General features: G+C 39.6%; 1 protein-coding gene across 3 annotated transcripts in view; it reads left to right on the plus strand.

Annotated features, from left to right (window-relative positions):
• ppp3cca (protein phosphatase 3, catalytic subunit, gamma isozyme, a) overlaps nucleotides 1-21,727 on the plus strand; it is a 28,358-nt gene that overhangs the window by 2,655 nt on the left and 3,976 nt on the right. Inside the window, exons 2-13 of one of the 3 annotated variants that reach the window (XM_060883154.1) lie at nucleotides 4,207-4,404; nucleotides 5,857-5,981; nucleotides 10,390-10,501; nucleotides 12,175-12,320; nucleotides 12,875-13,014; nucleotides 14,002-14,079; nucleotides 14,482-14,576; nucleotides 15,585-15,710; nucleotides 15,919-15,996; nucleotides 16,274-16,358; nucleotides 17,406-17,503; nucleotides 19,240-19,266. In XM_060883154.1, the coding sequence (XP_060739137.1) occupies nucleotides 4,207-4,404; nucleotides 5,857-5,981; nucleotides 10,390-10,501; nucleotides 12,175-12,320; nucleotides 12,875-13,014; nucleotides 14,002-14,079; nucleotides 14,482-14,576; nucleotides 15,585-15,710; nucleotides 15,919-15,996; nucleotides 16,274-16,358; nucleotides 17,406-17,503; nucleotides 19,240-19,266 (1,308 nt within the window). The remainder of the gene's footprint in view (nucleotides 1-4,206; nucleotides 4,405-5,856; nucleotides 5,982-10,389; nucleotides 10,502-12,174; nucleotides 12,321-12,874; nucleotides 13,015-14,001; nucleotides 14,080-14,481; nucleotides 14,577-15,584; nucleotides 15,711-15,918; nucleotides 15,997-16,273; nucleotides 16,359-17,405; nucleotides 17,504-19,239; nucleotides 19,267-21,727) is intronic. The other 2 variants (XM_060883155.1, XM_060883156.1) reach the window with 2 other exon arrangements.

Below are 21,727 nucleotides of genomic sequence, written 5' to 3' on the forward strand. Positions count from 1 at the left end.
TTCATTTTTGAGTGCTTGACACTTCTAGACTCTTATGTTCACACTCGGTTGTGCTGGTAGGGTGGAGTCAGTATGTTTTTTTTTAAAACAGGTTCGATCAATCAAGATCCTTATGGATCTGTCTTAACTGATGGATTTCCCTTTTGCTTATTTAATAAATAGTCAGTGTTGCGGTAGGCATGCTGATATTCAGTTTGCCCTTTGGTTTAAAAATGTTTCCACAGTTAAAAAAGCTTGAAGACTTGTGCAACAGCTGAACCCGTTGCAAGGTAGGAAAGATTGCTGCTGAAAGAAGCCTCTGTCATCCAACCACAGGTGTTTGGACTAATAACAGACCACAGTTAAATCCAGGTGCATATTTGCCTTTTAAATATCCAGAATTCAGGCTGGTTCTCCCACCACTTTGCCAGAAATGGATCTGTGTAGTGTATATAAACTGTATATGCTGGCAAGACAAAGCCACTTCTGTTCATGCAGAACCATCTGCTTCATAAAGCCCCAAACACTCCAGGGTTAGTGAAGGTGTGCTAGTACTTGAAGACTGGAGATTCTCTTAATGCATATTCATGTCTAGATTTGTTCTGCTAGCCTTAGACTAGCCCTGCATCTATTCTTGTGAACCTCAGGGTGAGGATCCTCTTGCTAACAACGTGAAACCTTAAAATAAACACACTGAACCTGGAATCCCCAGCTAATAGTGGCTTTGCCTAATCTCTACTTAGAGCTCATACCCAGCTTAGAGTCCATTTTCCCAGCCTTCTTTGTGGACCTGGGAGTGCATACTATTTATTTTTACTCTTCCAGTGGCCAAAGCACAGTCCATCGAAGGGCGATGATGTTGAGGAGGCGTGTAATGGGTAACTCTAATTTAGCCCACTTCCTTTCCAACATGGATAAAATGGATAGAAAACAGTATGTGCAATAAATGGAATAAAGCTCCATATGCTGGCTATAATGGTCATCTCTGTTTCCATGCCCTTAGATTTGTACTTGGATGACTTGTTAAGCTGTGGGTATTTAAGGAGCTTGTGACTGTGCAAGTGGATACACTTCCTGTTTTCTGTGTTCCAGACTAGATTTGTTGTGTCTGACCGAGGGTCAGATATTGATACTTGTTTTGTCAGCATTCATTAAAATGGTGCAGTTAGAACTACAGTAGTATGGTTGATTTATGGTGAAGTTTTTTTTGTACTTTGATGGTTTACTTAACCATTATGGAAGAAGTTTTCAGTTTCCAGTACTTTATATATGCTTTATACAGTCGCCAAACTTTATATTCATGGAAAAATCATCATGACAGAGGAATTTGCAGTATGCATTATGCAGTTTATTTGTTTCAAACAGGACTTTTTTTTATAAGGGAAAAGAGTATTGTTGTTATAACATTAAAACCCAATACTGTGCTGCCAAAACAGCTCTGACCTGTAGAAGGATGGACTCCACCAGACTCTACCTGAAGATATGCTGCGCTATCTGGCACTATGTTAGCAGCAGGTCCTTTAAATCCTGTAAACCGACCTCCATGGATCAGATTTGTTTGTACAGTACATCTCATACATGTAGATGGTTGATTTGATCATCTGTGGAATTTGAATTTGGGATTTGGCCTGAAGTGCTGAAATACCATTAGGGAATGGCTTTGCCATGAAAGGGAGTACTTGGTCTGCCAGAATGTTTAGGTAGGTGGTACGTGTAAAAGTAACATACACATGAATGCCAGGACCCAAGGATTCTCAGCAGAACATTGCCCAGAGCATCACACTGCCTCCCCCAGTTTGACTTCTTCTTATAGTGCATCCTGGTGACACCTCTTTCCTATGTAACACTTGATGTTAAAGAAAATGTGATTCATCAGACCAGGCCACTTTTTCACTTTGGGCGGGAGGCAGGCGTCAGCATAGGTGACTATATATGATGTTATATCATGTTGTCATATTATGAAACATCTATGAGATTAGTCTATTTCTAGACATTTTTTCTAATCCCAACCCGAAGTGCTATAGGTATGTAATATCTGTAAAAGCTTGTGTATAGTTATTTGAATTGCTTGAAAAATTGTCTATTTTCAACATATTGTAACTTGCTAGGGTATTGCTTTTTTTTTTTTTGCAGTGAAGACACGCTTTACCCGAACAGACCTGCACTGATTTACGTTGCCTTTTTTATTTCTCCCCTTTTTGGGTTTGAACTTTTGTCATGTCAGATAACAGAATCTGGTGATAAACAGTTGTGAAATGTGCATTGTTTCCATAGTTAGTCACAGAAACAATAGTGCATAAAAACAGCTGTAGAGAATTAAGATTTGGGTTGAACTAAAGACCTGAAGAGATCCTGTCATGAAACATTGAGTTCAGTGAATAATTATCTGATATGTGTGTGCTAGAGAAATGCTGGCTTTGGTTTCAGTCCAATTGCTTTGGGATGCAGTTGCCTGAGGTCATGCCCTTGGTTCCAGATTTTGGAAACTAATTTATACTTTTGCCAGGTATTGATGATATTTGCAAGATTTTGAGCCAAATGCTTTGGCTTTCACTAATGCTTGGAATGCAGATAGTTTAAAAGGTACTACTTAATAACCCTTGGTCTTGGGAAGTTCCAGTTATATTTCAGAGTCAAGGGTGCACCTGGAGAGCTTCTTTTTTGAAAAAGCTAAATAAAATAAAAAAGATATTCAGATGCCTTTGAAGACCGTGGAAAGAATGAACGGTCTGAGACAGGACAATTTCCGGAATTGAAGCCTTCTACCTTCCACAGGCACTGTATCCTTCACATATTTGAGGTCCTGCTGTTATAGGATCAGTCACATTGTCTGTTTTAAAGAGCAAATCATACTTTTTGGCTGTTTAAGTTACATTTGGTGTTGCGGAACGTCCAAAAAACAGGTTTGTTCTTGTGAATGCTCTTGAAATTGAGGAGCCAAAAACAAATGCCGCTTGTCATGTTTTGAGAAACTGCAAAGCGTAAACTTCTCTTTCCCGCTGATCTTCCTGTGGTGTAAAACCTACAGCTTTCCTTCAGATTGTTACAAAGTGATGATTCTCCTTCCAGAAACATTAAACAAAACATCTCCTTACAGAAAAATGTAACATATCACCTAGCATATCAGCAGAGAGTGGGAGATCTTTGCTAAAATATACGCACTTTGCTTAATCTTTAGACAAATCAAAGGTGAGACAGTCTGCGTTTGATTTGTGTAATCTGTGCTGGTGTGGAACACACAGTCTGTTGTCTAAAGTGTGGATTGCTATCCCTTCATACATCCTCAGCCTACTGTTTGACTGATTCACCAGATTGATTTTGCTTTGATGTAGCTGGGTAGGGCCGGGAGGGGTCTGACAGCGCTCAGGCGGGTTTCGTGCTCTGCCACTGACTTTCCCTGTAATTTCCATCACGCTCCTGGAGACAGCTGACAGAACGAGGGAAGAGCTGTCAAGTGGTTGGCTCCATTGCGACTCTCGGCATCACGAAGCAGACGAGGACTCCCTGCGAATGCCAGCTGCTGCCGAAATTAATCATCCAACATGAATCCATAACTCTGGGACTCATTATCAGAAACTTCAAGCAGTCACACAGTATGCAAAATGCATCTGGTAGTTTTACTTAAAACTTAAAAATTCAGATTCTCAAGATACCTTTGTGATAAAAACTATACAGTAATGTTGCAGGCATACCAAATTTGAGTTGATTACCAAATGAATCTTGAGGTTTGACTCCGCATGTTGACTCCGCATGTTGATAGACACTGGGGTTCAGTTGAGAGATTAGACAAAGAGTAGCTCCAAAACCTCAGTGATTGATATGCATGGGATACCAATAGATTATAATACATTCATTTTCTGAACTGTAAAGAAGTGTAGCATTATTGCAAAATATTTTTGTATAGTGTTATAGATTCTGTAGTAGAAACATATCCTGGTACTTGTATGTCATATGGCTGATGCAGCATATAATTGGATATAAAAAATAAGTGTTTAATGGCTTGTTTCTCTCTGGTTGAACAAAAATAACCTTTCCACATCATGTATACACTGAAAAATACAAAGAGTATATTTCATGTGAGCTAGCATCTGACAACAATTATGTATTACTCTGTAATGGAAAATTGGTAAATGTACTTTGTTGACTCAGTAAAGCTCCCTCCTCTCTCTGCATACCCAGCTTTTCTGTGTCTATCAAGCAGTATTCATTCTCTGTGCCCCACTACAGGCGTGCCCCTTCCGCCTCACCAGCGGCTCAGCATGAAAGAGCTGTTTGTGGGCGGTAAACCCAACGTGGAGTTGCTGAAGAGCCACTTGGTGAAGGAGGGCCGTGTAGAGGAAGAAGTTGCCTTGCGCATCATTAACGAGGGTGCCAGCATCCTGCGCCAGGAGAAGTGCATGCTCGAGGTGGAGGCGCCCATCACCGGTGAGAAAGTTGTGAAATAAGATATGAAAAGAATATCATTTCAGGTTCTGATAGTCCTGATAGATCCTATAGCCCGGTAGGCAGTAGCTGCAATATGGTCAAAAATCTTTGGTGTGTCTTGGTCACATCAAAATATTTCAGAAAAATGCTCCGTGTTCTGATTCTTTTACCTCCCAGTGAATCAGACTGAAAGTTGGCAGGTGAGTGAGAAGAAGAACATGGTTGACAAAGTTCTGGGGCGACATCTGATCTTGTTTTCTATGTGATCTGACATTTCACATTACTGTAGGTTACATACAATGATTTTATGCAAACACTTCTGTTTCTCTTACGTTTCTGCCTATAAAGCTACAGAGAAGGCAAACAACCTTCTCATCAGCCCTCATGACCAGAGTTTAATTTTAAACACCCTACATTCCATTTTAATTATGGATAATAAATCTAATCTAGAGAGTAATCAAGGATTTCCTAGATGTGAGCCATCATTACAATCTCCAAATTATATTATTACCATTCATATATTTTGCACTTTTTAAACCCAAGATACCATTTGTATTTCTAAGTTACAAACTGATCTATGATGTTAACTAATGGTGTGCTTAAATTTACTTTACTGAATGCACACAGAAACACGATAAAGCCTTCAGCAATCCATCAAAACTGAGAGATGACACACTTTCTGACATTTCACTCACTCTCACCCAGAAAAGCTGACAGCTCTGAACCCCCCAGAAAAAAATTGAGACATGGATATTTATAAAACCCAGCAAATCTTTTACAATCCCAAGATGCATTTTTTTCTCTCCATGCGATGCTGATATTTCTTACTGACGTGACACACTGGAATGTGAGACGCTTCAGATGTGATACGCGTTTGCCTCCAGTACCTTTTGTTGCTAAGTGACGGCAGCCTTGTCAGTATAGACCTGATGTAAGAAGGTGTGCGGAGGTGTGAGTCTTCACCGATTCTTTTCTACACACACTTCTGTTTCTAATGCCAGACTCAATTCACCTGTCTCAGAGGAGGCTGTATGTATATATATATATATATATATATCCATATTTTGTTGATGTTTTTTTCCCCCCACATTTCTCCACAATGGAGATAACTGCCAAAATTTCTGATAGTTATGTTACAAAAAATACATATTGTCCGCTGATGTTTAAAAATAAGTGATAGATCAATAATTTTTTTTCTCCTGTGTGTGTACAGTAGTTAGCAAGAAATAAAATAAAGAGCATATTTGTATAAGGTGTTAAAACACATGCGGTGTGTCATATTGTCAGGTTAATTTATTTGCCTTAATTTTTCATTATGTTTGAATTATTATGCATCATTATAAAGTAACATTTTATTGTGTTTATTATATATACACTGTATAATATATAATCTGCATAAGCAAACAAATTGACTCTTTATTTTTTATTTTTTTCACTGTTAATTTTTTTTAGTATGTGGTGATGTCCACGGGCAGTTCTTTGACCTCATGAAGCTTTTCGAGGTGGGAGGATCACCTGACAACACGCGCTACCTCTTCCTCGGTGACTACGTTGACAGAGGTTACTTCAGCATTGAGGTCAGTGTATGATGCTAGTGTAATTTTCTTGCACTGCTATATGATGTTCTTACTCTTTCTTTAATTGTTTATATGTAGGTACTGTTATAGTGTAAACTCTGGTGATGACTATGTTGTTTACCTTCGATGAACCCTTGGAGGCAGAAATTTTAAGATATTTTGACCTGCTTGCACGACTTTGTACAAAACTGTCCTCTGTGTTTGTTTGTTTGTTTGATTGATTTATCTTGCGCATCAACATGTGACCTGATTGGTCAAGAGATTAAAATAAAAAAAGCTGTTAATTATGTTGGCTTTGTAGAAGCTAACATTCTGTTTTCCTATTTAAGCTTAGACAAAAATATATCAAGAGTAACTCCTCCTTTCTAGCCACATGAACCAAATTCGGATATGTTGTAGACACTGGTCTGAAGTTTGTTGCTATTACTTTTCTAAGCGATCCGAGTACCGGTACTTCCGGTACCGGGTCTCAAAGTGGCCTTTTTTCCCATAGACTCCCATTATAAAGTTTGGAGGTTTATAACTCGCCAAGCTTTCGAATTATCTACACTAAACTCGGCCAGCTCCTTTAGGGTGATACTATGAACAAAATTTTAAATTGGTGTACCGACTGGCCTTTCGGTTGTCCCACCCCCAAAATATGCAAAATCAAAAAACCTTTTACAACATGGACATGTGACATATCAAAACACTCAGAACAATGAGGGGAACTTCCTCACGGGTATTCTGATGACATCATGTGATGTCACGTGAAAACAAAAAACATTAGCACAACATGGGCATGTGACATATCAAAACATTCAGCCCAAGGAGGGGAATCGCGTCACCGGTTTTCAGATAACGTCACATGCTCGTCTACACTTGCCTCCAAATGTTTTGGCACCCTAGCGCTCCACTAGATTTCACAAGTTTTATGTCCACTTGCCTCCAAATGTAACACTGACCCTTATGTCCACTTGCCTCCAAAAAACACCCGCCTTTGTGAATACTTGCCTCACCAAAGCCAACATCAAAGTTTGTTGCGACGAACTTTATAAATGTAGTTTCTCATGAAATGTTTGGAAGTGGTATTTTGACCCAAAAACACTACCAGTGGCAATAGTGGACACGTTTCCTAGATTGCAGAAGGGTTCAAAACCTGGGCTGGGTTTTGGTTTCGGTGATGTCACTGCTCCAAATGTCAAACATGAAAGTAGCCGAGGTAAAGAGAATGGTCTGAGGTCACTTTAGTGGATCATGCATACTTTCCACCGATCAGTTAAACTGTTGGCTAGATGGGAAAAGCATATTTGGTGACCAACTCATCCTTGGGGAACTAAAAGGATTCCTTTCAATAGTACAATGTTATTATATTATTGTTTAACTGAAGAACCTTTACAGATGGTTTAGATGCTAGAAGTAGGGCATCATTTTAGCATCTTCTAATACCGGTTTTCTCACCTTGAATACACACATTATTGTGTTTGGTTTGATTTGACTGTAACGTCATGAAGAAATTCATCAAAATATTTTATTTCATTTTATTTCACGTTTAATTCTGGGCTCATGGTGTTTTACCAAACCGAAGCAGATGTAGTAGGGGTCAGCAGCTGGATCCAGAAATACTGTAGAAGAATAATCATAAATATAGAATAGCTGTAGGAAGAGAGCACAATATAGGAAAAGTCTCGGAACTAAAATGTAAAAATTAACCTTATTTCTAAAATGGATTTGCCAAAGGAAAAGCAAGGGGTTCAGTGTGATTTCGGAACCAATTTAGGTGTGAAGAACTGAAATGTACAAGTAATTCAGTATTGCACAAACACATTGGGCCTCGTTTATCAAAGATATTAAACAGATTTATTTAGGATTCGTTTATAGGAGCATTTCTACAAGGAATTTGGTGTGTAATTCAATTCTCATTCACGGCATCGACTAAAGACATATTCAACACGAAAGAAATCATATGAAAGCAAGTCAACATAAATCCATCATTTAGGAAAAGATAAACAAGACCAGTGATTAATGCTTCTAGTAACGCTAGATTAAAGTAATTAAAGTAATTAGGGAAAAAATATTAACAAACAGCTAATCAGCCATGTCTCAATCTGTAAGGTGCTGTTTACACCGTAGATTTTTCTGTATGCTCCCCGGAGAGAAGATTTTCCACTTTTCAGATGCTGTAATGCTGATTAATTATATATACTTTTATTAACTTCTTCTTTCAAGTAAGTGTTTTCAGCATCATTTCAGCTCTTGCCTTTTATAGTTTTGTAAGCATCACCTCAGAAATCAGCCATGCCATGTAATTTAAGCCTGCTAATTATAATCGTGATTGGTTCATATAATTACAAAGAGAAAGAAAATCAACATTTCAGAAATATCTAAAAAATAGTGAATAGTAGTGAGGCTCTCGCTTCTTCCTAGTTTATAGAAACCCTGGAAAAACTTGGACCATGAATGTCCACACACTGCACTTAAGGCGCTTAGCTTTCAGTCGTTTTTTTTTTACACCCCTATTTAGTAAATGTGTGTGCATTCCTGCTCCATGTAATTGCTTGATGGACATTAATGGATCAGAGGAGCAAATGGCAGTAAGGGGAAAAAATTCTATTCTCTCTCTCTCCTGTTTAATGAGCGACACGGTTTATTCTCATTTTTCCTTCTGTGCAGCGGTGGACACACCCACACACTCGTTCATAGCTCTGAGCCCCAGTTCCAGCAGTTCAGTTGCTACTTGGCTGACATGGGTTTTGTTTTTCCTCCTACACTTGAGCAAAAAGGAAAGAGAGAGATTAAAATTTCAGTCTTTCTCTAACTGGCTTTCTCATTACCTTCCTCTCATTCAGGGAGCGGGGGGGACTGGGGGATTTTATGGCCAACGTTACCTGCAATTTTCCGCTCATTCTTCTTCATGCGTAGGCTGAAGTAGCGACTCTCCATCCAGCCCACACACACACACACACACACACACACTGTCTCTCTCTCGCTAGCCTTGTCGTCTATTATTTCAGATGGCATTTGAGTCTGCACCTGCCGTCCTTGGTTACCTCGGCAGCATATCCTCACCGATTTAAGTACAGCACAGGGAGCTGCATGTTAATAAAATGTCAGGAGGGTGCTAAACAGGAGTCTAATGTGACTCCCAAAGCATGGATGTATACGACTGTCCTACAGAATAGCTTCCCGCTGTCCCTCCTCTTCTCCAGAACCATTTGCATGGCCAGGATTTAGTCAACAATCTGTGAAACTTAGATGTGTAAATTAAGCAAAGTGCTCTCTCGGGATAGATCGTCATGTGGACATTTTATTATTGCAGTTTTTCTTGAAAACAATGACCATCTGGGTTATTTTAATGAGAAGAAAATGGCCAATTGTTATAGGCAAGGAAGAGAATAGTTGGACAGTAAGTGTGTAACAATGTTCCATTTTTATTTTGTTGATTTTTTTTTTTCTCAACCTGCCATAATCATCACCACCCTTATTTTGGAGAACAATAAAGGCTTTATTCTTAAAAAATTAAATATTTTAGGCTATTAAAGCCAGTGCTAAGAGGGAGGAAGGGGCGGAGGAAAGAAAACAGATAAGCAGAGGGGAAAGATTCTGTTTAAAAATACATTTTAAAAAGGAGAGATAAATCAAACACAATTTGGCAGCAACACAGGAACAGCTTTGTGGGTGGTTTAAAAAAAAAGTATGTGATGTTGAAATCAAAGTGTTTTACCTCAACATGGAACCAACATCATTATTGCGGGTCACCTAAAGATGGTTTTAACGCCTTTGCTGTTTCACACAGCTTGGTGACACAAGCAGATGAGAAGGCTTGCTTAAAAAACAATAACCTTACGGTTAGGCGCTCACATGCTAGTATTACAAAGATACCACAGCAATCTGTGGCAAAGAGACCAAACTGGCCATGCTCTGTGGGTGGTAGGGATTTTCTCTCTCCATGTCATGTATACAGAAGAGGGCAGGTTGTGCTTTCCTCCGAGTGTGTCATAAGATGCAGTTTGTTTGCTTTACATGCCTCTGAGGAAGCCTTCATCCTTTCCAGTTGGCAGTTGTTCTATGATCGAGGAGAGCTGACTGGTGGGTGGAAAATGGCCAAGACCCAATTAGGACGGAAATAAGAAAAAATAACCCTCATTCGTTGCCTGAAGCACACCCCCGTGTTAAGAACATGAACAGGGAATTAATTGTTGTGTGTTGGTGTCAGCCTTGGTGTCAAGCCTCTGAACCAAGCTGTCTCAATCTTCCTTCCTTGACTCCATCCATCCTTCCTTCCTTCCTCCATTCCTTCTTACCTTCCTTCCTTCCTTCCTTCCTTCCTTCCTTCTTTTTATATTATGAATTGAATCAATTATAGGCCTATCAGAATTCGGTCATATCTCTTTGCATGTGCTCCGTTTCATTCGCTGTCTCTCTGCAGTGTGTGCTTTTCCTGTGGGCGCTGAAGATCAACCACCCAACCACTCTCTTCCTGCTCAGAGGCAACCACGAGTGCCGGCATCTCACAGAGTACTTCACCTTCAAACAGGAGTGTGAGTGAGTGCACTACACACAAGGGCTTCTGTGTTAGAGATTCCACACACTTTAATAGGAACACCTGTACCCCTGCATTTAAAGGTGTTTGGAGACAGCATTCGTATTGGGCACTTTTTTTATGCATTCTCAGGTTAATTTTTTTGTCAGACATTAACCACAAGTTATGCAACGGATCGTCTCATTCCAGAAGAAGCTCTTGGCTGTGGAAACGTAAAAAAAAACAAAAACATGTACAGTCCTTCAAATAAACAAGGCAGGTCTGCTGTGAAGAGGAAGGGAAATGAGGACAGAGAAAAGAAAGCAGTCCTTTGTGTGTAAAATGGACAACTCTATCGTTCATCCGCAGCAGCAGCGACGGCGGTTTTTCGGCTCGGCCCCTTTGCATAACAAAAACCTTGCTCTTGGTGTGACCTTGTTGTGGGCGGATTTTAATAAAGCAAAAGCTTCTGAAAGCAGGAGCAGACACTACAGCAATAATAAGCTTAATAAAGCGCTGAATGAGCGTTACACGTAACTGATAATGAGGACTAATTATGCTCATCTATGCCAAATTGAATAGCAACCCACTGTTAGCTCCTGTCTCTGTGCACCGCTGCTTCGGTTATGGCCTTGCAGAGACTCCTTCAGTCTTTATTTTTGGGATTTTGACTCACAAACTTTTGAAGTCCTGTATGACGCTATTGTGTGATGGTAGGCATTAAATGGTCTTATTGTTACAAATCTTCAATCATCAAACTGTGCGCAATATAAAGGATAATAAACACTGGGGTGTACTGAGTAATCAGAGTAACGCTGAGGATGATTCTTTTCCTATAATATTGTTTTATGTCTTTTATACCACAGCAATTTGCCAGCGAATGCATTTTTTAATTTTTAGTTCACCCACTTCATCCAGTCTAGTAAATGCACCTTAAGTTGGTTTGCCATCCACCAATAAAAATCAGAAGAAGAAGAAGACAACATTTGTTTGTCTAAGGACCCCCGAAAATGGCACCAGTGAAGAGACATGCTTACGAGGCACAATTCAAACTACAGGCTATCAGTTACATGGTTGTAAATGGGAATAGAGCAGCTGCGAAAGAATTCAACATCAGAGTTCGGAAGTGGAGGAAGCAAGAAAATGAACTGCACCAAGTTAAGAAGACACAGTAGATGAGGACTTTGATGGATTTGTGGGAGAAGATTGATTAAAAAATAATGTGTGTGTGTGTATTGTTAAATAGTAGAATAAAGTTGAACTAAACTCACTGTTTTGCTTCCGTTACCTTTTTTGTAGACGTATGTTTTAGCATGCACCTTATAATAAGGTGCGCCTTATGTATGGGTTAAGTACAGAAATAGACCCCGTAATTGAGACTGCGCCTTATAATTCGGTGCGCTTTATAGTGCGGAAAATACGGTAATTATATTTCAGTGTTCTAGAATATATCGTTAGTGTTATAGAGTAAGAATAGTAAAAGTCTTCTGTTTAGTCCAGTGTAGTGAATTGTGCAACACAGGGAAGCATTTTGTTCAGAACAGATGTGATTTCTTCAAAGACATGAGTAGAAATGTCACAAGACTCTGAGCTCCTTATTATACTACAGAGACAGAGACGGCGCTCTTTCTGTTATATAACCTCACACACACTCTGATGCTGTCCACCCACACCTTATTTTTGTCTTGGCAGGTAAAATCAAATACTCCGAGTGCGTGTACGACGCATGCATGGAAGCGTTTGACTGTTTGCCCCTCGCCGCTCTCCTTAACCAGCAGTTCCTCTGCGTTCACGGAGGCCTTTCGCCCGAAATCAACTGCTTAGACGACATCAGGAAAGTAAGTAACTAATTAAGAAGTGGCTTTTTTAAATGTTACTTTTTTAATGTGAAGCTAAAGAAGAAGAAAAACGAAGAGGATGTTCTATTTGCTTCATAACAATACAGGAAGAAACAATTCCAAGAATATATTCAGCCGAGGATTCAACAGAAGATTTTGATGTATTAGTTTAATAAGGTGCAGCTCAGTGTCTATTGCAGTTCTCTACACTTCAATATGATAAATTACCTTCAGGAAGATACATTCTCTTGACGTGAGTAGACTAAAATTCATGGAATATCCTCCTGTTTTTTATAGCTTTAGTGACAGTATTATGGCAAATTATCCGAGTATTAATTAGGAGATGATTCAAAAACTGTCTAGACTGCTCGGCTGATCAATGGCCGTGAACCATGAAACACCATGAACTGTGTTTTGATTAGATTTTCGTTAGCAGAATTCTTGCTCAAGGGGATTTACAGACCTTCATTGTGCCCTGAGGATATTTTTTGAGGATAAAAAGTTAATTTTTTAAAGGTCTGATTTTCTTTCTGTCTGTCTGTCTGTGTGTGCAGTTAGACAGGTTTAAGGAGCCGCCAGCGTTCGGGCCGATGTGCGATCTCATCTGGGCCGATCCGGGCGAGGATTACGGCAGTGAAAAGACGTCTGAGCACTTTAACCACAACTCTGTGCGAGGCTGCTCGTACTTCTTCAGGTGAAGACAGCGTGATAACGATTTGTGTGTCATTTTGTGTATTTTCGGTCATCAGGTCCACAATACAACTTCAATAATAAATTTAAACATAGCTTCAAGCTGTGATTCATGGGGCCAAGCACTTTTGTCCCCAACATTTGATGACGTGATAAAGGAAGTCTAGAAAGCGCTGGGGTCATCGAGCCTTGTTCTTCAAGCTGTTGATGAGGTATTGCCTCACATCCTGTTGTCCATAGTGAAATGAATTCTTCGCTTAGTTGTTAAACACGCTAGCTGTCGTGTTATGTTTGGTGTCAGTACTGAGATGTGTCCTCGATTCCTCCTTGGTGGATTAGTCTGCAAATTTGGTCATATGATGATACAAATTTGTAATAGATGAAAAGAAAATGGAAACAGTGGAAGTTTTTTACATTTCAAAAAGACAGACTTGGTGTTTGTCAACCATTTAGGTAGTGCTCTGTGGATAAAACATCCATCCACAATTCTTAGAATCATGGTTTGTTTGGGTTGGTCTCATGTGCAAGTCTCAGCATCACTTGGTGTGTTCCAGGCAGTCGTCTTTGGTTCTTAGCCTCCTAATTACTTGATAATGGTGCACTTCCACCACTGTAATAAAACAAATTGCCGACCCCATGGTAGGAGACTGAATGTAATGATGCACATGAGTCATGACTGTCATCATTGTGTTAAAAATGGTGAGATTTAGACTGGGTACAGAGTCTGAGAAAGATGCACTCGCAGCTAGACTGTGTCATTACATCCTTGAGTGGAAATCTCTGATTCAAGACTGGCTCCTAGAAACAAAGTGTTGACCTGTTTCCCACAGGTGTGTGTGGTGTGTGTGTTTTGGTTTAGCCTCAGCAGCCTAAATGTAGGTTTTGCTTGAAGGTGTTTAATGCAGCTGTGGATTTTTGGTTAAAGTTTTTTTTGGCATGTCTAGAGACATAATGCCAAAACTTAGCATGTGAAATTTCTTCATTCTTTCAGTTATCCTGCTGTCTGTGACTTTTTGGCAAACAACAATCTGCTGTCAGTGATAAGAGCACATGAAGCCCAGGATGCAGGGTAAGTGTGTGTGTGCGTGCGAGTATGTGTGTGTGTGTGTGCGCGCGTGTGTGTGTGCGCGCGTGTGCGCGTGTGTGCACGCGAGTGTGTGTGTGCGCGCGTGTGTGTGCGCGTGCGTGTGTGTGTGTGCGCGTGTGTGCGAGGGTGTGTGAGAGACCTTCTGGTTTGCTGTTTGACTTGAACTACATTCCATTTTAATCTTTAACTAACCAAATAGGACATTCAGACAATTAGACATAATTGACAAATCTGAGCTCATTTCTGTTGGCAGTGTGGAACATGTGGGTGTGTGTGGTGGGTGAGTGTGGTGTGTGTGGTGTGTGTGTGAGCGAGAGAGAGAGAGGCAGAGAGAACACGTGACTGTCACAGCTCTAAAGCAGCCCGTTTGTTCCCCCGTTACAGGTACAGGATGTACAGGAAAAGCCAGACGACTGGCTTCCCCTCGTTAATCACCATTTTCTCTGCTCCTAATTACCTCGACGTGTACAACAACAAAGGTAACAACATTCACCAACACTTACACATCTGTGCTAAACCTGGCTCAGGAGACCTTGTACAGGAGATCACGCTCGTATGTTTTATGTTTTTCTTTTTATTTACAGCGGCAGCTAGGAGAGCTAGAGATATGTTGTTTCTTTGCAACAAAGTTACATCATGTTCTCAAGTTGTCAAGAAGATACACAAAAGATCGAAACGAAAGAGACAAAAAAAGCAGTGTATTCGTAAATAGATCAAATCACGGTGCAGAAGCTCTGTACAGTTACCAAGAGTGCCAAAGTTGACGCAAATGTCTAGACAACATAAAAAGTTGTACTTTTTTATGTTGTCTAGATGAATGATGTGATGTGAAGATGTGAACTACACAAAAATGAGCTGCATAATCACAAATCCATTTAAACTTAAACAGAAGCAGGTTTGTAACCTGCTTCTGTTTAAGTTTAAATGGATTTGTGATTATGCAGCTCATTTTTGTGTAGTTCACATCTTTATAGATCCTCAGAGTCAGGGTTCTTCTGTAGTGCAGTTCTGTAGAACAACATCTTTAAACACAAGGTCTTTATTTGAGCTCCCACAAAAAAAAAAGATTAGAAAATGCGGACTGAATGGTGTAGCATTCTTTTTCTTTGCTGTAGCCTTAAAACATTTAAAAGGCATTTAATTATGAAAACTGAAACACCACTACGGTGAAATATCAATGTGAAAATGAAATGGAATTGTGTTTTATTGAATTACATGTATGTGTACTTGATCCAGTGTAACCTATTATTTTACATTATATATTTTTTTTATTTGTATTTGGGTAATTGTTTGTTTTTGTTGTTTGCTCTTGGGTTAAGAAAATCTGCTCACAGATTGATGAAGAAAATAGTCCTTGAGATTAACAAGATTAAGATCTTCCAGTGATCTTTTTATGACTTGAAATAGATGATGCTAATAATTATAAAGTCATATCTGGAATTTCTGTCATGCAATCTAACTGATTGGTGCATTTTTCTTCAACGTAGCTGCTGTGTTGAAGTACGAAAACAACGTCATGAACATCCGGCAGTTTAACTGCTCTCCCCATCCGTACTGGCTGCCCAACTTCATGGATGTTTTCACGTGGTCGCTGCCCTTTGTTGGTGAGAAAGGTATCGGCACGTTTCATCTTCCACGTCGGCTAGAAGCTCAGCACGGTGTTCACACGTCAACAATTTTTATCTGTGCATGAAGAGACTTTCTGAACGAGCTGTTGCTATAGAAACAAAACATGTTACAACGAGGGTTTATTTGAACCCTATGCATTGTGAACCTGTGATTTAAATTTTTTTACGAGATGGCGGCTCTGTGTGTCCTCAGTGACTGAGATGCTGGTTAACGTGCTGAACATCTGCTCGGACGACGAGCTCATGTCCGAGGGAGACGACCTGTGTGAAGGTACCTGATGGATGAAGAACATCTGTCCTGCATTACACATCACTCTGTAGCCATGTTTAATGTAAATAATGTTCTTGTGTAGCCATGTGCCAGTATGTGACATCACAAATATTTTATTGAAGACAAAATACAGGTTCCCTTTATGGTAGAATGCCTAGATAGGGAGCATGTTTAGGGTCTTCCACTATGGGGTTAAGGATTTAGATACAGAGTCGGTGTGTTATGACCGTAATATTATGTGTTTGTATGGTGTGTGTGTGTGTGTGTGTGATTTCAGGTGGTGCACCAGCAGCTCGTAAGGAGGTGATCAGAAATAAAATCCGTGCCATCGGCAAGATGGCCAGAGTTTTCTCTGTGCTCAGGTCAGTCACTAGAGTCGTTTCCTTCAGTTAGATATGGAACCGGTTGGAACCGGATCATTTCCATTTAAATTCAGTAATAAGGAATTAAATGAAAAGGTAAAATGGGTCACAGCTGCTTATCTTCGTATCAGCTGCATTTCCCCGTCTGTCCGATCCCTGAGGATGTTCTGTGCTGCGTTTAGGATTTTGGGAATCGTCTCAGATCTGGATGTGGTTCCCTCTTAGTCCTCCGTCTGGGAGAGAGGCCTCCTTACCAAAATGGGGCACGGAGATGAAAATAGAATTTACTGTTTAGAAAAGTAGAGAGGAGCTTGTTGCACACAATGGACTTTTGTCTGAAATTGTGCGCACACACACACACACACACACACACACACACACATATGCTTGTCTATTGGGAATTGTGATGCAGCATCGGTGAGTCATGAGTGAAAGTAGCTGTGTATAATTAATTGCATTAGAAATAACTGTGGAGAGAGGAGAGGAGGAGGGTGGAGATGAGTGGAGAGGTGGGTGAAGATGAGAGGAAAATACAGGAGGGTGAAGAGAAGGGTGGAGAGAAGAGGAAAATAGAGGAGGGTGAAGAGAAGGGTGGAGAGGAGAGGAAAATAGGAGGGTGAAGAGAAGGGTGGAGAGGAGAGGAAAATAGAGGAGGGTGGAGAGGAGAGGAAAATAGAGGAGGGTGAAGAGAAGGGTGGAGAGGAGAGGAAAATAGAGGAGGGTGAAGAGAAGAGAAGACAGAGGAGAGTGGAGATGGGGGAGAGGAGGGTGGAGAGAGGAGAGGAGTATGGAGAGAGGAGTGGAGGATAAAGTTTAGTGGAGAGGAGGGAGGAGAGGAGTGTGGAGTGGAGAGGTGGATGCAGTGAGAAGGTCCGGAGAGAAACGATCGTGTTGTGAATTCTTTTGTCTCGTTTTTCAATGACGATCTTCAGAATGTTCAGATTACCATTTATCCCTCTTTACTCATGTCATGCTAATTGATTTTGTTGGATTCAGTGAATGTAGTGCTAATGAGGTGTGTGTTTGTGTGTGTGTGTTCTCTCTTAGAGAGGAAAGCGAGAGCGTTCTGACCCTTAAAGGGCTGACACCAACTGGAACATTACCTCTGGGAGTGCTGTCTGGAGGCAAACAGACCTTACAGAACGGTTAGTGCGCGCGCGCGTGTGTGTGTGTGTGTGTGTGTGTGTGTGTGTGTGTGTGTGTGTGTGTGTGTGTGTGTGTGCCGATGACGTTAATAATTTTTGTCTGGAAATTTCCAGAAGATTATCACTTTGATCAAGACACTGAATGATCATAATTCTATACTGTGTGTGTGTTTAATATAATTACCAGACATTTTAGTATTGTGGTTTTGGTTTTTTTGTTTTCTTCAAATTTTTTCATTGTTTTACTGAAACAGAAAAATGTAGTAGAACAAATTATTAAATATTATAAAGTATTAAAATATTTTAATTTGTTTATCTTTTAGATTTTTTTTTATTCTGTTTTGTTACTTCTAGTCAACACTTGCACACATTATTGAAATATTCTGTGTGTGTATGTGTGAGAGAGAGAGAGTGCGTGTGCGTGTGTAATCATTTAGATGTAAATTCACGTTTTTGTCAGAAGGGGTTATAACACATACGGCCACTAGAGGGCAGATCGGAGCCAAACAATTTCTGCTCATCGGATATTTGATTAATTTGGGACAGGTTTTACACACACGGTCTTCATTTCCACCGATTATCATGAACCGGAGGAACAGCTTACTATTACGACCTTAAACAACAACTTTATATTGTTTAAAACTGTTATATTGTTTATAACTCTTTAAATTATCACAAGTAAATAATGTCAATACTCAAAAAAGAATATGGTACTAAAGAAAAACTATTCATTACCCCATCAATTTCCTGCGCACGTAGTCCTGTGCAAAATCGTTCTGAATTTTTATTAGTACGTTGTTTTTTTTTTATTGGTTTTCAGTTCATTTTATTTATCTCTATTTTTGTGCCAGCGGTTTCCAAACGTTCAGTTACTGTTGTGTAGTTCGTTCCTTTGTAAATGCTTTTTGTTGATTTGTTGAATTTCAAATAAAAAAGTGTTTATAGAGAAAACATCAGTGTTTAATACAATTAGCGAATGTGATTTGAATATGTTTAACTGTGTACTGACAGTAATACTGGCAGCTCTGTTAAATACAGTACACACACACACACACGCAGATTTAGAGAATGTCTTGCAGAATATTTACACGTTGTCACTACAACAGAAAATTGTTGTTGGTTGTTGTGTGTGTTTCAATGGCTTTGTTAACCAACACCCATTTTCTGTTGTAATGACATGTAAATAATCTGTAACACTGACATCTGTAACTGCTCTCTCTCTCTCTCTCTCTCTCTCTCTCTCTCTCCCCCTCTCTCTCTCCGTGTGTGCGTGCTTGTGCGTGTTTGTGTGTGCGTGTGTGTGTACAACACTGCAAGTGATGATTCAGGAATAACAGTTTTCTTTCTGTAGGTGTGGTAAATATTAAAGTTAGTCTGTGTTTGCCCTGACACAAGACTGCATTAATAACGTTGCCGAGGTGTTTTGACTGAAAGAGAAAGGTTCCTAATGTTCAAACATGTTTTGTTTTTCATATGTAAACACTGGACACTTAGAGAACGTAGTCACATTATACTTAAATATTATTTTTGAAAAGGGGGTGTGGCCTAAGATCCAGGGTTAAAAAGAAATCATTTAATAACATCAAATGATAATCATCTGCTGAGCTGTTTTGTATTTCTGGTAATCTTTTTCATTTGAAAGAATTGACTCTTGCTTGCTTTGGCTTGTGTTGAGCTCTAAACCTGACGACTCACAGCTCTTTCTTTTCTCCGCTCTGGGCTTCTCGCTAATGCAGCCACGCTGCTGGCGAAGGAGGGCAAAGGTAATCTCTCGTCCCACCCGTGGCCTCGTCTGTGCTGTCTCGTGTCTCAGTGTGTTGTGCTGTTATTGTTGTCTTTCCCTGTGCTTGTGTGTGAAAATCAGACTAATCTCTTTCCATAAACAAATACATTTTGTCTAGTTTCAGTATTCAGTACTTAACCTATAATACTGAACTACTAATACTAACAATCAACGCTGATTTCTATTTGGATAAGTAGGAATTGGAATATAGGAGCATTATTTTTAACAAAACACCATTTAAATGTATTAATGTAAAAAAAAAAAAAAAGATTTAGCACTAAAAATGAGCATTCATTTTGTAAAAAAAAAAAAAGGTAAAAAAGTTTGTTTAAACATTTTTCAATGCAGTATTTAACATTAAAGCAGCAGCTTTGAATTATTTTGTAATTTTATAAGTAATTCAAATTCAGCAAAATACCTCAAGCGTATTATTGCATCACAACATTCTAATCGTTATATTGCTTTGCTCTCTCGTTCTACATTTAGCTAATAATAATAATAATAAAGTCCCAATCAAAGAAATTTGGAAATTTTTGGGAATGATGAAGGTTGATTTGTGACTGGATAAGTAGGAACTGGAACATTGGAGCAGTGGCTTTAATGAAATTTACTATTTAGCTGTAAATGAAATATATTATGTGGCTTCTGCTAAGCTGGATTTCAAATCAGTGCTACCTGAATAATTTGCCGCATGAAAGTCAACTTGATACAGTACCATATGCTGTATGATATCATGTATGATACTTGAAGAAAACAGTTACAGTATGTCAATAATGAAAACAAACGTAAATATAAAAAACGATTATATGCTATGACCATCTATAGCTGTGCAAAGATAATTTAGAACAGTAGCCAAAAGGTTAGTCATTATTTTATTTAATGTTTAGTAATTCTAGAAATTCAAAATATATCACAGAATTTTTGGGAAAAAAGGAGAAAAGTTCTGTAAAAATAACAAGCTTAAAAACAAAAGCGCTCTAACATTTCTCAGACATTTGAAGATAAAAACAAACAAAAAAGATCTAAATTAATTCAATTATTATTAAATGATCTAACAGGAGAAAAAAGGACAATTTAAAAAAAGAATCATTTAAAAAAAAAGTTCACAGAAATAAAATATTTGAATTAGTTTGAAATTTAATTGAAAATTTAAATAGAGGAGGGGGGCACGGTGGCTTAGTGGTTAGCACGTTCGTCTCACACCTCCAGGGTTGGGGGTTCAATTCCCGCCTTCGCCTTGTGTGTGTGGAGTTTGCATGTTCTCCCCGTGCCTCGGGGGTTTCCTCCGGGTACTCCGATTTCCTCCCACGGTCCAAAGACATGCATGGTAGGTTGATTGGCATCTCTGGAAAAATTGTCCCTAGTGTGTGATCGCGTGAGTGAATGAGAGTGTGTGTGCCCTGCGATGGGTTGGCACTCCGTCCAGGGTGTATCCTGCCTTGATGCCCAATGACGCCTGAGATAGGCACAGGCTCCCCGTGACCCGAGGTAGTTCGGATAAGCGGTAGAAGATGAATGAATGAATGAAATAGAGCAAAATATCTCGAGTGGATTATGACATCACAACATCAACATTCTAATCATTATATTGCCAAACCTTCTTTCATAGTTCATCTTATTTTAACTTTAATAATAAAGTCCTGAGCAAAGAAATTTTGGGGTTTCATACAGGAAATGGTGAGAATGTGTTTGGCACTAATTCAGTTCCCCTTCAGAATTATTCGCCCTACGCAACAGTCTGCTCGGTCCGGGCTAATTCCCATGCCGTGCTTTGATTGGTGGAGGAGCGGTGTCCTCTTAGCGCTGGTTATTTTCAGCCTCTAATCTCGTTACGTCAGCGCGCCAGCAAAAGAGTTGCCATAATCTTACACATACACACACACAAACACACTTTTATCACACATATCACACACACTGCAGGCACGGCGTGTTAAGAGTGTCACAGCAGGAAGCTCCTGAGTCATCGGGATGTGTGTGTGCGTGTGTGTGCGTGTGCGTGTGTGTGTGTGTAAGATTATGGCAACTCTTTTGCATTTCCATTTGACTCAGAACTGCATTTTCATCTCCTCACCTGTAGTATCAGTGAGAGGACTGAATGTTGCTACAGGTTTCTGTCTGTGTTCTAAGCGATGGACAAATCATCACCCTGGAGGTTTTATGCATTACAAAATGCGAACAGACTAATAAATGCTGACTGATTTGTCCATCCTTGCTGAATGCTCGTGTTTTGTGTTACCGGCTCTTGCATGCTGGTTTTGTGACGAAATCCAAATGGTCTCCTGCTATTTAAGAAGAGGTGCGTCCCAAATTGCATACATATGCACTGTTCTAGTATTGTATAAATAGTGGTAGTAGTTGAGTCCCCTCATGTTGCACTTGTTCAAGGGAAAAAGTGTGGATGTCATGTTCACAGAACGGCGGAGCTAACAGGCACTCACTCT

This window comes from Tachysurus vachellii, chromosome 12 (assembly GCF_030014155.1).
Source record: "Tachysurus vachellii isolate PV-2020 chromosome 12, HZAU_Pvac_v1, whole genome shotgun sequence".
NCBI lineage: Eukaryota > Metazoa > Chordata > Actinopteri > Siluriformes > Bagridae > Tachysurus > Tachysurus vachellii.